This window comes from Metarhizium brunneum, chromosome 5, assembly GCF_013426205.1.
Source record: "Metarhizium brunneum chromosome 5, complete sequence".
Taxonomy (NCBI): Eukaryota; Fungi; Ascomycota; class Sordariomycetes; order Hypocreales; family Clavicipitaceae; genus Metarhizium; species Metarhizium brunneum.
In genome coordinates, this window is record NC_089426.1 from 3,672,479 (window position 1) to 3,686,136 (window position 13,658).

General features: G+C 53.1%; 2 protein-coding genes across 2 annotated transcripts; one reads left to right on the top strand and one right to left on the bottom strand.

Moving 5' to 3' along the window:
- Nucleotides 1–797: 797 nt before the first annotated feature.
- G6M90_00g091640 (uncharacterized protein) lies at nt 798–5,413 on the top strand (the record flags this gene model as incomplete). The annotated part of the gene is made up of 2 exons (XM_014686326.1): nt 798–836; nt 1,112–5,413. 2 exons carry the CDS (start codon nt 798–800, stop codon nt 5,411–5,413), a joined length of 4,341 nt encoding a protein of 1,446 aa, XP_014541812.1.
- Nucleotides 5,414–6,687: 1,274 nt separating this feature from the next.
- On the bottom strand, nt 6,688–8,314 carry G6M90_00g091650 (uncharacterized protein; the record flags this gene model as incomplete). Its single annotated transcript, XM_014686327.1, has 3 exons — nt 6,688–7,818; nt 7,893–8,083; nt 8,194–8,314. The coding sequence occupies 3 exons, from the start codon at nt 8,312–8,314 to the stop codon at nt 6,688–6,690; spliced, it is 1,443 nt and encodes a 480-aa protein (XP_014541813.1).
- Between the last annotated feature and the right edge of the window lie 5,344 nt (nt 8,315–13,658).

Genomic DNA, 13,658 nt, shown 5'->3' on the forward strand with positions numbered 1-13,658 from the left:
GTGGGGGCGCGCTTGGACGTTCCAGAACGGTGTCGTCATCGCTTTGCTCGTGCTGAAATGTCCGTCGAGCTGGTTGAGTTGACAGTTGGCCGGCGCTGCGCCGTCCATTTCTTGCGCCTTGATAGGCCCGCAATGGTCCTCCCGTCTCCATTGGCTGCCTCGATTCGGCAAAGCGGCTCTGGCCATGGACCATTGAGCATGTCCGTGGCACCATGGCCACCTGGGTGTGCGCGCCATGTTCCATGCGCCATGCTCCATGCTCCCGAAGCTCCCATGTTCTCATGCTCTTCATGCCTGGCTCCTTCCGTCCAAGACGGACCAACTACCGAGCTCCTCCATGCCCGCCTTGATTAGTTAACCCTCTGCCTTGGTCGCATCCAAACCTTCTACCTCCACGCCTCAAGGCCTCACACCGCACCAGTGGCTACCGTCGAACGGCGACAAACCTTCGAACCGCTCTGGTCCGCCTCGCCCTGCGCTTCGCACTAACCATCCCGATCGCCCCTTCCTCCGTCGCCGAGCCTCTCTTCAGCAGCTTTCCCTTTTTATTCTTTCTTAATCCTTACCGCGTCCATCCGATTATCCCACACGCCACGCCCCCATCATTACTTTATTTCTTTGCCGAGACCTTTTTTTTTTATCGCTTTGCGTCTCACTTGCCCTTCTACACTTTCAGCTCTCCTACTCATCACTACCTCGTGCTCATCGACTCCTATGCCTAGCTGCTGCTGTTGAGAAAGCTCTCCATCCCGTCCGGTCGCGAGCCTTTCTCTCCATTTCATCATATCTAGCCCGTCATGTTTGGCGGCTCACGGAGGCGGCAGCCTCCCGCCCAAGTAAGTTGCAATATACTCTGACCCCCGTTGGGCAATTCCATCGTAAGAAGATGTCGCAGCACACCAGTCGCTTGTATCTCTCCCTAGCCGTGCATTTGGCCTGCCTAGCTTTGCCGCCGGTCGAGTATACGATTTGGTGCGACAGCGCGGCGTGTTACTAGGCCCTTCAAATCAGTCCTAGCTGTTGTCGCCATTGAAGCGGCAGCGAGCGGCAGATGCAGACACATTCAACTCTCTGCGATTGGACAATGGTGCTAACAAACTACTTGCGATAGCCCCTGACCAGGGAAACGGCGAACCCCAATGCCGCCACCGCAGCAGCAGCGGTATTCATGAGTCGACGCGACTCAACCTCGTCCTTGTCTTCGGCTGCCGCCGCTGCGGCTCTCAGGGCGCGGCCGATGACCCCGACGAATGTCGCCGAGGTACAGTCAAAAAGAGCACACAGGAGAAGCCCTTCCCTCACTTCCCTCACCGGCAGTGTGAGAGGAGGTCGCGAGCTCACTAGAACCCCCAGTGTGGGTTCGATGATGGAGCGAACCTTTCGTACACCTTCACCAGGTCGCAGTCCAGCTCCAAGGGAGCGTGACGTGCCACCTGTCCCAGCATTGCCCAGTGTTGACCAAATCATGGCCAGCCAGCACACTAACGGACACACAAAGGGTACAAGAGGACCTGTCCTACAGACACAGCCATTTAGAACAGCGAGCCAGAAAATGAAGGATGGTCAGGCGACATGGTTTGGCGGCGCGACCGCTCGAGAATCTGCCAGTCCTCGACACGCCAATGCTGCAAAACAGTCTGCCACTTACGTCGACGATCCGCGGCCCGGCAGCGTCAGCCCATCCATCAACTTCTCCTATCCTCGATCTAGAGCCCTGTCTCCAACGCCCTCCGTCGACGATACCCTTGTCTACGATCCCAACTCACGACGAATGATCCCCCAAAGCGAGGTTGTAGCTCGTTCTCAAAGACCGCTGGAGGTGCCGGAAAAGCCGAAAAGGAAAAAGCAAAGCGTGAACAGAGCCGGATCACACCTTGCTAAAGGTACCGTGGGAGGACGGACAAAGGCGCCCGCGGTAGAGCAAAACTTGCAACTAGAAACCCAGCATGAGCCGCAGGCTGAACAGGAACCCGAGCCAGCCCCCGTTGTTCTTCCTGAAACTGCAGTTCAACAATCGCAGGATGGCGTAGTGAAGAAGAGAAAGAAGAAGAAGAAGAGGGTCCAGGCAGCGTCGGAGCCTGAAGTTGCTGGTACGACAAAAGAGCTAACAGTTGGCGAAGCGGAACCCGTCGTTGCAAGACCTGCTCCAGGCAAGAAGCACTCTGTCGTGAATGAGGACTTCGAGCGAGAGGATACCAAAGAACAGGGAGACGAACAAGGGCAGATGGATTCAGCAGCAGCGGCGGCGGCAGCGGCAGCAGCTGTGGTGGCGGTTCCCACAGCTGAGACGGAGGCACAAACAAAACCAGAACCAAGAGACGCCAAGCCAGACAAGCAAGCTCGCCCAGCTCGTGTTCACTCCGAAAGCCCGGCACGATCCGCGCGCTTTGCTTCGTCATCTACGGACCAACTGGTTGTTAAGCACGAACCACCACCTCGATCAGTGTCTCCCCGCAAGTCAGCCTTGAAGTTATCAACTCAAGCCAGAGGTGTGTCGCCGTCCGATGATGGCTCTTCCGAAGCATCTAGCAGCAGGCAGTTGAGCCCCCAAGACAGTGAGGATCCTGCACTAGCCCGGAAGAAGAGTGCACGAGTTAGCTGGGATGACAGGAACACGGTCGTTGTTGGTCAAGGCGTGCCCCATCAGCAAAGCGGTTCACCAATGATCCCAAGCCCTCAGACGAAAAAGCCATGGCACAACGTTGTGTCAAAGTTTACAAAGAAAGAGAGCGTCAGCATTGCTGAGGACGAAACTATGACCCCTCGACCGGCTCTGCCACAATTCGGAAGTATTCGAGAAAAGAAGGTCAGAGAAAAAGAGGAGCGGCCTCTGGTCCGTCCTTCAGACCGCATGTTCCCTACTGAAAATGGCTCTGCTGCCGCTGGCATGGGTCCATCAACAGATACCCTGATTGGGTCTATTGTTTCGCTGGATTTGGCTTCCAGAAATGCTGCCAATATCTCGAAATTCAGGGAACCACTCCCGGCAGCTCCGAACCCCCTTGAGGCGAATCAAGATGGCCATGTGGAGAGTTCTGACGACGATTTGGATACCGACGCAACCACCGAGCCTGAGGATGCGCCTGAGTCAACTACCTCGAAGGGATCTGGTCACGTTGTGTCTGAAACACCAGTTACCCCTACGAAACCAATTCCCACGCAGTCGGATGCGAATGGCGGTGTTCCCGCTATCTCAGTTTCACACCCAAGCCCTCGTGCACAATCATCTGGTGAAGCCACGCCGCCGGGAAGTTTCCCTGATGACGAGGACACCTTCGGAGATAATAGCGATGACGAAGAATCCGACAGCTCTGGCATGTCGACACCTACTCGAACTGTAGCACCCGTTGCTGTTGCCACTGGTATGGCTGACATTGTGGAGGAGGAGGAGGAAACTGAAAACGACAGATTTAGCGACGCTTATGAAGACCTGGAAGCTGTTGATGGAGATGGCTTCCTGTCCCTCGATGCTGTAGTTGACAGCTCGACGTCCGGCAAGGTAATCGCGAAGAAAGTCCAGGACAAACCTATCGTAACGAAATCCAAGGATAGCCTTGAGGGTGAACGAGAAGATTCCACCCCTGTCAAGGAAGTTCCAGATGACTGGGAGAATGCCAAGGCATACTGGAGGAGCCTTTCAACCGAAAGACGTCGACAACTGGAAATCGAGGCCCTTTCAGAAACCGGCGAAGCGGCCAGCGCGATTAAGGAACCCAAGCCAGAAGCTAAGGAGCAGGCCGAGAAAGTCACTGCTCCTTCCCTCGGAATGGACGATGAAAGATCCTACCAGATTAAACCAGGTACCAGATGGTCGGATGTTGCGGATGATGGTGACGACGAACATGGCATAAACGTTGCCAAACGGGCTTCAGCTGTTGCAGCCCAACCGAAGACCGCGGAAAATACAACTCCAAAGCTTCGTACCGCAATGCGCCAGTCTATGCGCGCCGATGCACCGGGACCGCTCCGAAATGCAAGCCCCGAGCGGCCAGGCGGAATGAGGAAATCAATGAGAAATGGCCATCCTCCCGCGAAAACTGCCGTGTCTAGGCAAGCAGCCGCGGATGGAACTGTCGCAAGGTCGAATCCAGCTGCGACACCACCAACCGTCTCTACCGTGGGAATGCGAAAATCGCTGAGAAACTCCCAGACCTATGGTGACACTCTGCGGCCGGCGTTATCCGGCTCTGGACGACCTGCCTCGTATCAGCAACTTGGTACGACAACTTCTCTGAAAGGACACAAGCGTAATATGTCATTAGACGACTTGAGCTCTACATCCGCCACCAAGCCCACACTGCGACGTCGTGGCTCAGATGACAGCCAGAGCAGCTTTAAACGCAAGCGATCTGGATCTGGAGACGGACACAATTTCCGAATGTCGATGCGCGCGAGCATGCGTGAGCAACCGTCTCCGAGTGATCCTACCAGGCGCTTCAGTCTACGATCGTTGTCACCTCCAGCTTTTAGACGTAACTCGTTTTCTTCGTTGCCTCCGGGCACTCCGCCATCCATGAGTGGTGGCGCTGGCCGAATGCGCCAGTCCTTACGAGGCCGACCTCAGTCTTCGAGCTCTCGTTTGAAGATGGGGAGCTTCAAGAAGTCGTCAGGGCTTGGAAGTAAATCTAGGAGCGGAAGCCGCTTTGCTGACTCCAGCGACGAGGATGAAGGAGGCGCCCCATCATTCTTCAGAAGCCGCTTTGCTGATTCAAGTGATGAGGATGAGCCAACTCCATTGCCGAAGAGCAAGGATCTTCCAAAGTCTCTTCGCAACGGTAATGGCTCAAATGTGGTCCCGTCGCAACGTGATTCGGTATCCCCAGATCTCCCTGACGAAGATGAAGGTATTGTGCAGCCAAAACGCGACACCCTTGCGAACGGACAGCCCTCAGTTCATCAAAGTCGATCCGGCCGCGGCACTCTGAGCCCATTGCCTCAGAATGATATGCCCAGGCCCACCACCCGACGTGGTAGTTTTATGTCAATACTGCGTCGCAAGAAGGACCCGGCAGACAAGGTATCAAAGGATCTTGGCGAAAGTGCGGCTCGCAAAGACACCGACCTGGAGCGCACAACAGAAGAGTTGGCGGTCCTCCGCAGCAACTCGCTTCACAAACGGGGTCCAAGCTGGCCATTGGCTGATGCAGGAGGCACCGACGCTGAGAATGGCAGATTAAAAGAGCCAGCTCGCCCGTCTACTTCTGGCGGACCATCAAAGGCGAGGAGGAGCTCTTTTCTACGACGTAGGAGCACCTCGCAAGGCATGGTCGGTCTCGGTCACCCGGAGGTTGACAACACGGTGCCTGTGCCCGAGATCCCCGACATGTTTATTACAACTGAGCCGGCCCAGACTCAACCACACAAGAAGAAGAAATTCGGTGCACTACGGAAGATGTTTGGTATCCACGACTAGACTTCGTGGTGCTTTCTCATCTCTTCAGACCCAGCCACCCGTCTTGGTTGTTTATATGTGTTTTGCTTTTGGTGATTCAACGCCCCATGAAACAAAGTACAGCTTATCGTTCTTTTCCGTTCCCTTAGTTTTTTCCCTTTTACCAGCCGGAATCCCCTATTTCGTATCTTTACTTTTTTCCCCCTCCATTTTACACATCTTGCCTCATGGGATACCTTCTTTGTCATGGTCATTGTGGGTTTCGGGGCGTCGAAAAGGAACAAAGACTTGTCTATGCCATGGTTCATCAACAAAATTTCCTTGATATCCTTAGTTAATACGTGCTGATGAGGACGAAGCACACACGTCCGGGATTCGGAGGCGCCGGTGGTCGGAGCGATTGTTTGTTTGTCCTTTGGGTACCGGACAGGGCGTGTAAGAGAAGAAAGTTGAGCAGCAGTGACATTGCTAATATTTATTATTACTCGCGGTGCCAAATTGAATATTTCTCTGGGCATGTAAGATACGCCATGTTGGGGCTAGAGGTGAAGAAACAGAGGAATCAAGGCGCCATGACGTCAGGAACACGTAGCGCATCCAAGACTCATGCTATACCAAGGATAGTTGCTCGACCCAAGGCGTATTGAACGGATGTCGGCAAAGCACGACAAGTGTATTAGATCAGTTCCTTATCTCAACAGTGACATGTCCTCCAGCAGCTATGCATTGGCATCTGATAGCTAAATATGCTCCGCTAAACCCAACCATGTTATAAAAAAAGACATAAAATTCAAGCACGCTTCCCAAAACCTGAGCCTGAAACCGAAACCGTCCATGCTTTCTCCCAAGGACCAAAAGAAACAAAAAAATAAGTGCCAAGTAAACTCCCCGTTGATGTAGCGTGTTGTGTTTTTTTGATTGTTTTAAACGCCGTCAAGACAATTATTATCGCCCGTGGAGCTTGTGCCATTTGCTCGCCATTTCGCGCAATTTAACCTGATAATAGAAGAAGAAAGAAAAATTAAGAACAGCTATACAATGTGCCGATGCCGTAAATGAGCAAGCCCACTGCTCTCTTTCGATTGGGTTGACCAGTGGTTTGGTGCCGGGAAGCTAAAATTTGGCAAACGTGGGAATGATTTAAGAAAAAGGGAATCAAAATGTTACTGGAATTGTTTATGGCATTATTAGGAGGCGGAAGATGCTGTGGCAAGATGTCGTATTCTTCGTCGATCCACGTAATGCCGTTTTGGTGAGTCGATATCGAGCATCATATCTGCTGGTTGTCGAGTATATTAGTGTTTCTTGGTCTTTTCTCGTTCCAGGAGAAGCGTGAGCTGGCTTCTGGTTCGACCCATGGGAACACTAGCTGCAGGACTTGGTTGAGTGGGCTGCATTCGCGATTCCAGTAAAGAGGTAGCAGACGGCCGTGACGCAAGGTTATCATCTTCCACGTATGGGTCAATAACACCTGAGGTCGGAAGTGAGCCCGCCTGATCAATAATTTGCCCCTTCGCGGCCACGTTTGTGGTAGTGGCCAGCGCTCCTGTAAAAAGACCCTGCGACAACGAACCCTTCCGTGCGTATCCATTCTGCGATAGTGATCGGCCCGCCATGGATACCGAGTCGGTCAAGGATCCGGTTGTCGACGAATTATCGGTATCAGTTCGTGTCAATGAAAGCGACCTGGCGGATACCGGGGAGCGCAAGTCGGGTGTTGTTCGTGCTTTAGAATTCGCTAGGGACGTTGATATAGGTGGGCGAGATGGTTCCTGAGAAAGATTTGACAGCTTTCTTGCGATCTTTCGGGATGGCATTGGTTGCTTGCCAGCTGCCTTGGCGCTAAGAACGGCTGGGCGATGTGACGCTGTTGACACGTTGTCCTCGGGTTCTGTAGATTCATATTCAGCCTTGTCCTGTGGTTGTTCGGGGATAGGTGAAACTGTTCTGAGTTGCGTTGGACTTCGCGTTGTTGCAGTTGGCGCTGTGTCTTTTGACGAAGGCTGTACTGCGGAATTTGGCAATAACTGTGGGCTTTCTTTTCTATTCAACGCTTGTTTTCCCGCCGGCGATGCGTTTTCCGGTGCTGATACTGCCCTCGCTGCAGGCGGTGACTCTGTGGACATTGCCATCTCCAAACCCGTTATTGCAGTACTTCCAGATGAGGGGATGTCGCTCTCCCTGCCACCGTCATCGTCCGACTCGGGTGGAGACGCAAATCGAGCTGTTGGCTTTGGCCCAGAGGACAATGGGTTTTTGGACTTCTTCAAGATAGGGTGTGATGGTGGAGGTTTCGAGGCGCTTGATGATAGGCTCTTGATGGAGGTGTCATTGGACTTTATCCGGGGCGGCTCTGGTCGGTGTTTGGTCTCGTCGAGGCCACGGTGAAGATGAGCGACTATGAGTTGTTTGGTCAATGGAGGAACCTATGGCAAGACATCAGCATCAATCTTCAAGCCGGGGGAAACGGGGGTTGGTTAGGTTGGCCAAGGCAACTTACACCCGGGCCCTCCCAACGATTCGGCGGGCCGTGAAGGGGGACAATGGCAGGGCCAAGGGAAATATCTTCATAAATCTTGGCCAATGCTCGGCCGCTCAGATACCTTCGGTCACTCCCCCATACCTGCCACCAAAAGTTTTCCAAGCGGCGGGCCGTTGGGTCCTTGAGTTTCTTATTTGTTGTTGTATACACTATGCGCGAAGTCATGTCAGCCATTATTTTCGGTCGTGTGCTGCAATGCGGCGGATGAAACTAATAGATGCAATCTTTGTTGTATTGTAGAAAGAAAGACAAGACGTACCATGCCAGTATTCCCATATTTTTTGGGCAGGGACAATCGGGTAACTGGCAACTTCTTTGTAGATGTCGGTCGTGTTTATGACAATGCCCTTGGGCAGTATCATGGGTATACCTGGCTCCATTTTTTTTTGGCAGTGTGAGCTCGACAGGTTGGCGCCGAGATGAGACGAGACCAGGCGAGATGAGATGAGTCGAGCCCAACAGGGACTCAGACTCTGCTCAGACTCTGCTCAGATTTTGATGAGAGGGTCCAAACCAGGCAGGCGTTGGCACTGGATGGGGTCTATATTTGGCTGCGAGGGTTGACCATCATGGCCGGTGACAAGCTTGTGCTATTGAACAAGAGACGGGGGGCGTCGTCGCAAGTCGACTTGCAGCCGCCGCGAGTGAGAAGCGGAGAAGCGGAAAATCGGAACAGGGTGTGAGGCCAGATGCTGGATACCGCGCTGGATGATGATGATGGATGACGGAAGACGGGATGACGGATGGCAGGGTACAAACGCCGGCGCCTTTTGGTCGTGTTCAGAACAAGAGAGCGTGGTGGCGGAGAGAGGCCAAGAAGAAAGATGAAGGTGAAAAAGGCGCCCTGAAGGAGAGAAAGACCGTGGCGGGCTGGCGGGTGATGGCAATGGCGACAATACCGCTTTAAAAACGAGGGTCAGAATTTTTATGTGTTCTGGCGTTGATAATGAGTCGCGAGTGAGATAAGCGACGGGCAGACCGACGAGCCAGACTGGCGAGCAGACTGGGCGAAAGCAGGAGCCCGAGCGGGCCCCCGTGGTATTATTAGTAGTAGGCCGTATGTGACGGACCAGTTGACGGCCTTGGAGGGCTGAAAGAGATGCCAGGTTGGAGCACTTGAGGGCTGGGGAGCTTCCAGATGTCGATGCCTAGAAGCACGCACCAGACCAGCCCGGACTGAGATTCAATCGTGTCTTGACATCAACGAGCAACCAAGCAAGCAGTCACGACGCCGCGGGCTGCCGACAAGGCAGAGGCAGAGGCAGAGGCAGAGGCACCCAGCTTGAGCCAGCCAGCTAGCCGGGCCAGACCAGGTTCCCGATGTCTGGGCAGGAGCAGCCCACTGGGGGTTTCAAGCTGCCAACTTTAGAAGCCGCAGAAAGTTGGGTCCCCTGAAGTCTAAAGGTGCTCACGTACGGAGTACTCGGTGCTCCGTGCGCCGTCCCTTGGCCTGGGCCTGGCACTGGGATACCCTTCAATGGTGAGTGGAGGCCTTGCGGTGTCGGAACTGGGGCCAGCCAGATGACCGCCAGATGACCGCCAGATGGACCCAGCTGGCGAGGAATCTTCCAAGCCCAACGCCCACGTCAATACATACACATCAATCGTCTTGCTTCTCACACTGACGTCTCGAGGTCCCAACCCTTGGATGCGTCAGGTTGACGACAGCTCCAGCCCAGACTTCAGATTTCACAGACCACCACTGCACACCGCACACTGCGCAATGCACGCCGTGCTCCGGTTCCGTACCCCAACCCTGTGCTACCTGGCGTAGCTTATTATCTGGGATGCTGATGCTGATGCTGATGCTCAGCTTGGCAACAGCAGTGCTCAAGCGGCCAGGGCCCTTCAGTATGTACGAGATCGACAGCTTCTGGCGTCGACGCTGTGAGATGCGGAATTGATAGATCCACGGCTAAATATGTCGCCGCGGAGAACTCAGATCCAGATCCAGATCCAGATCCAGATCCAGACTCACACTCGGACCCCAGGCTGTTTGAGAAAGCTGTGTCAAGGTCGAGTTGCGGAGAAATTGGGGAGGCATCAGTCGACACTTTACAGTATGTCTGTTTATTTATCCCTTCAATATTTCTAGCCACCGGGACCCGCACAAGAGCGACTACTACTACTACTACTAGTACTCATATGAAGCGGTCTCGTGACAGGCAGGCCGGCAGTCCACCTTCGCCTCGCCTACGCAGACGTCGCTCACACACGCAAAAACTCTCTAAGCTTTCTTTCAATCCGTCTTGCTGCTACAAGATGCTGCATGTGTGCAAGCTGCAGCCTCCGGCTCTGGGAAATAGACGCCCAACAAGAAAAGCAGAAGAGACGCACCTCGCCGTGCACTTGACCGGCCACGGATAACTGAGCCATGCACCCCCCTGAACACTCGCATCATGACCACAGCCAGAACTGCCGCTTCACTAAACACATCTCCAAGCTACATAGTCACTATTGCTCGTTCGTTAGTACTTTACAGCGCAGCAATATCCAGTCTTTGCCAGCCACCAACCAGTCCTGTTGCGCTGGTCTGGACTGAATCAACTCCGTACTAGCAGTAGTCCTCCGTAGCCTTGACTCCTCCGTAAATAACCATCTTTCTTGTCCGTGGGGCCAAGAGCATTGGAAAGCAGGGGTTGACATGAAAGAGGCACGGGACCCTGCCCTCCACAATCATGGTACATACTAACTAGTATCCTTGCCGCCGCCGTCATCGATGTCCCAAAGCTCTATTTCAGTATCAGAGGCCAAGAACAGGGCAGAGCCTCAGCCAGGGAACGAGACATGGCTCCCGGCTCCCAGTGGCTGGACGTGCATGGTAATCATGGCCAGTAGCAAACGGCATTTGTCAAATGCTGCTCAAAACGTGACAAGGCGTGCCCATAGCATTTCGCAATCTTTCAACTGCTATTTGTTTGTCTGACTGTGCTCGTCAAGCAGGGATGGATATCTTGTGACACCCAGGCGGCGCGTCAAATCGAGGGAGAGCCTTTTGTACACCGAGGTAGTATTCAGAAACACATGTATGTACAATCGCAATGTCTGGAGTGCCTTTCGAGATGGGGAGGACCAAACTGCAACAACGTCTCAGTCCTTGCCCCAGCATCTGAGAAGTGATCAAATACTACTCCCTGAAGGAAGCATTGGAGCCAGCGATCCCAATATTCCTTGCCTCGCCGCACATCATTTGCCGATATTCAACATATCCCGAGAGTTAGCGAGAGGTCACCAGGACCGTGGCGTTGGCCGCGTGACGAAGGCTCCAGGGGCCGAGCTCCAATTCTGAAGTCGGTGTGCGCTCCGCACAGCTCGATGCAGATGAGCTTTCATCTTGGCCCCGTCCTTGGCTCTTATTAATTAAGCGCTGGGCATCAAACTGGGCTGTGCAGTGGTTGCATTGCTCCCAAGCCTAGGCCGACGCCGACTTCGAGGGCCTGTTTACGGAGGAGTACTCCGCGCTCCGCTTTTCTGCATCTCCCGCCTAGGGGTACCCAAGACCCTGACCCTTCCGAATCCGGGACATGAATTGAGGCAAATACTCCGTATGATTCTACAATATGTCTCTGGCTGTAATTCATATTGTTGTCAGAACTGGCATGTCGAATTACTCGCTGTTGATAGTTGGATCGGTGGTTCAACCGCTGTCCCCGGATTGCGTTGTAATTGCAATAGCTGTGAGCTTAATATCATGGTTCCGTGATGCTACGGAGTTCTGTGAAGAGAATTATCCATCGGTTCTCTTAGAATGGCCCAACATGACTCAAGACTGGAGCTAATAAAACACTCACAACATGTTGCCTCATGCGGTCGTTTGCGGCACAATTGTACAGTTATTTTCTGCTCAAGGCCAATATAAACTGTATTTCCTTGGTCAAGAATCTGGCGGGTCCATCGACGTGGCGTGCTGCTCTCTGGGTAGTCGTTTGGTTGACTCTTTGTTTCTGACGGCTTCGGAGGGCAGCTTCAGCGTGCCAGCCCAGACTGATTACACCGCATTCCTCCTTGGCCACCAGACTGCCGCAAATGGTGGTGGTGGTATTTGCTTTCCAGACCTTTTGGACCCTCGATAATAGTAGCTTCCATGACAGTAAGACAATATCCAAGGCCAAATATTTTCTCGAAGAAGCTTCGACGGTGAGGATTCGTCCCCGAGACATGGAGGGATAGCAAGTACTAGTACTTGTCTTGTGCTGCTGCTGATGGCGCATGAATTTCCAAACTGGGCTCGAGGGAGCCATGGGACCCTTGAGCTTGTTTGTTCCCGCCCAGCTGGTACAGCCAAACAAAACAGCTGCCAGTCACACTATGCGCCCAAGCTCTGTCGATGTCATGGCAATCTCGGGCCCTCGAAAATGACCTGTCACCTGGTCTCCTCCATCTGCGTAAAATTGGATGTGGTCAGTTGTGTGACGCTGCCATATGTATTTCAGCTTTTCATCGCACTGCTGGTTTCTTCTACATTCCTTCGGCATCAATGGAACGAAGTAGCGATGTAGGAAAGCATGGGCAGCGGCACACTTACGGAGTACGGAGTACATACATACAAATCACTCTTCCTCATTTGTTGTTGAGCTGAGGAAGGTTGTGAGGGCAAGGCCAAGGACTTGGCGAGTGCGACCAAATAAACACAGGCCAGTATTCCCGGCCGGCGAAATAAGCGCTTGGATGGATGAAGGAAATTGAGAGACACTTTGGCACGGAGCACAATGACATCGTGACAAGGCCAAGAATTGCGTATTTGTGAAGTTTTAGCTAGTATCCCATTCATCATCCGTCATTGAGCCGACATGGATCTGCTGCTTTCCATGTGGTATGCAACTGGGCTCGATCCAGGGACTCGGTGGCTCTTTCCCAACTTGGAAAGCAACGTCTGATGATTCGGCGAGTTGCACCTCGCCAACCCCTAGTACGTGTGGCATTAAATCAAAGAAGGAGTCCTGATGTACGATTTTGATGTACACCAGCTGTTGTATTTCAATCAACATGCACCTTGGATAGCAAAACGCTAGCTCCCCGGCTCGATCAGTTCCAGTGCGGCCGGCCGCGACTCCGAGACGATCGAGACATGACTGCCAGAGGCTAATGCAAGGCACACCGATGCAAAGATATCAAGTCATATTCCGCCCCAGTGGGATGGATCAGGCTGCTCGCATGGAATTAGAGGAGATCAGCCTGGGCTTCCACTAGAAACGACCCTTTTCTCCCGAAACAATACTGGCTTACCAAGCCTTACCATCTCTGCTATTGCAAATATCGGCGTCACGGGACGCCTCGAGCACACTAGCTGTATCCAATACGTATGCACTTTCCTTTAGACGCTTGTCTACATGATTCGGCTCGTCTTCTGTCGGCATGCTCTCTGGGGGCACATGCACCACAAGCATACTATAGCGTCGATGCATTAAAGCATAATAGAGGCATGTTGGGTGCCGGATCAATGCTCTTGACGTGCCAAGGAGCATTTCATTTTTGTCAGCACTGGATTTCCGAGAATAATACAATATATGATTGCTATCGAGGTATCCTTCCACCGTTCTATCAAGGTGAAAGCTGAATCCGAAGAATCGGTTCTATCTGTACTCTGAAGTTCGGACGAGGTGCCAGTAGGTTACTTGAACGGTGTCAAACACAGCATGCCAAGACAACTAACTGCCTAGGGTATGCGCAAGCTGATGGGACATGTAGTCTGCAACTCCTGCACAATATTTACTCACAGCTCCT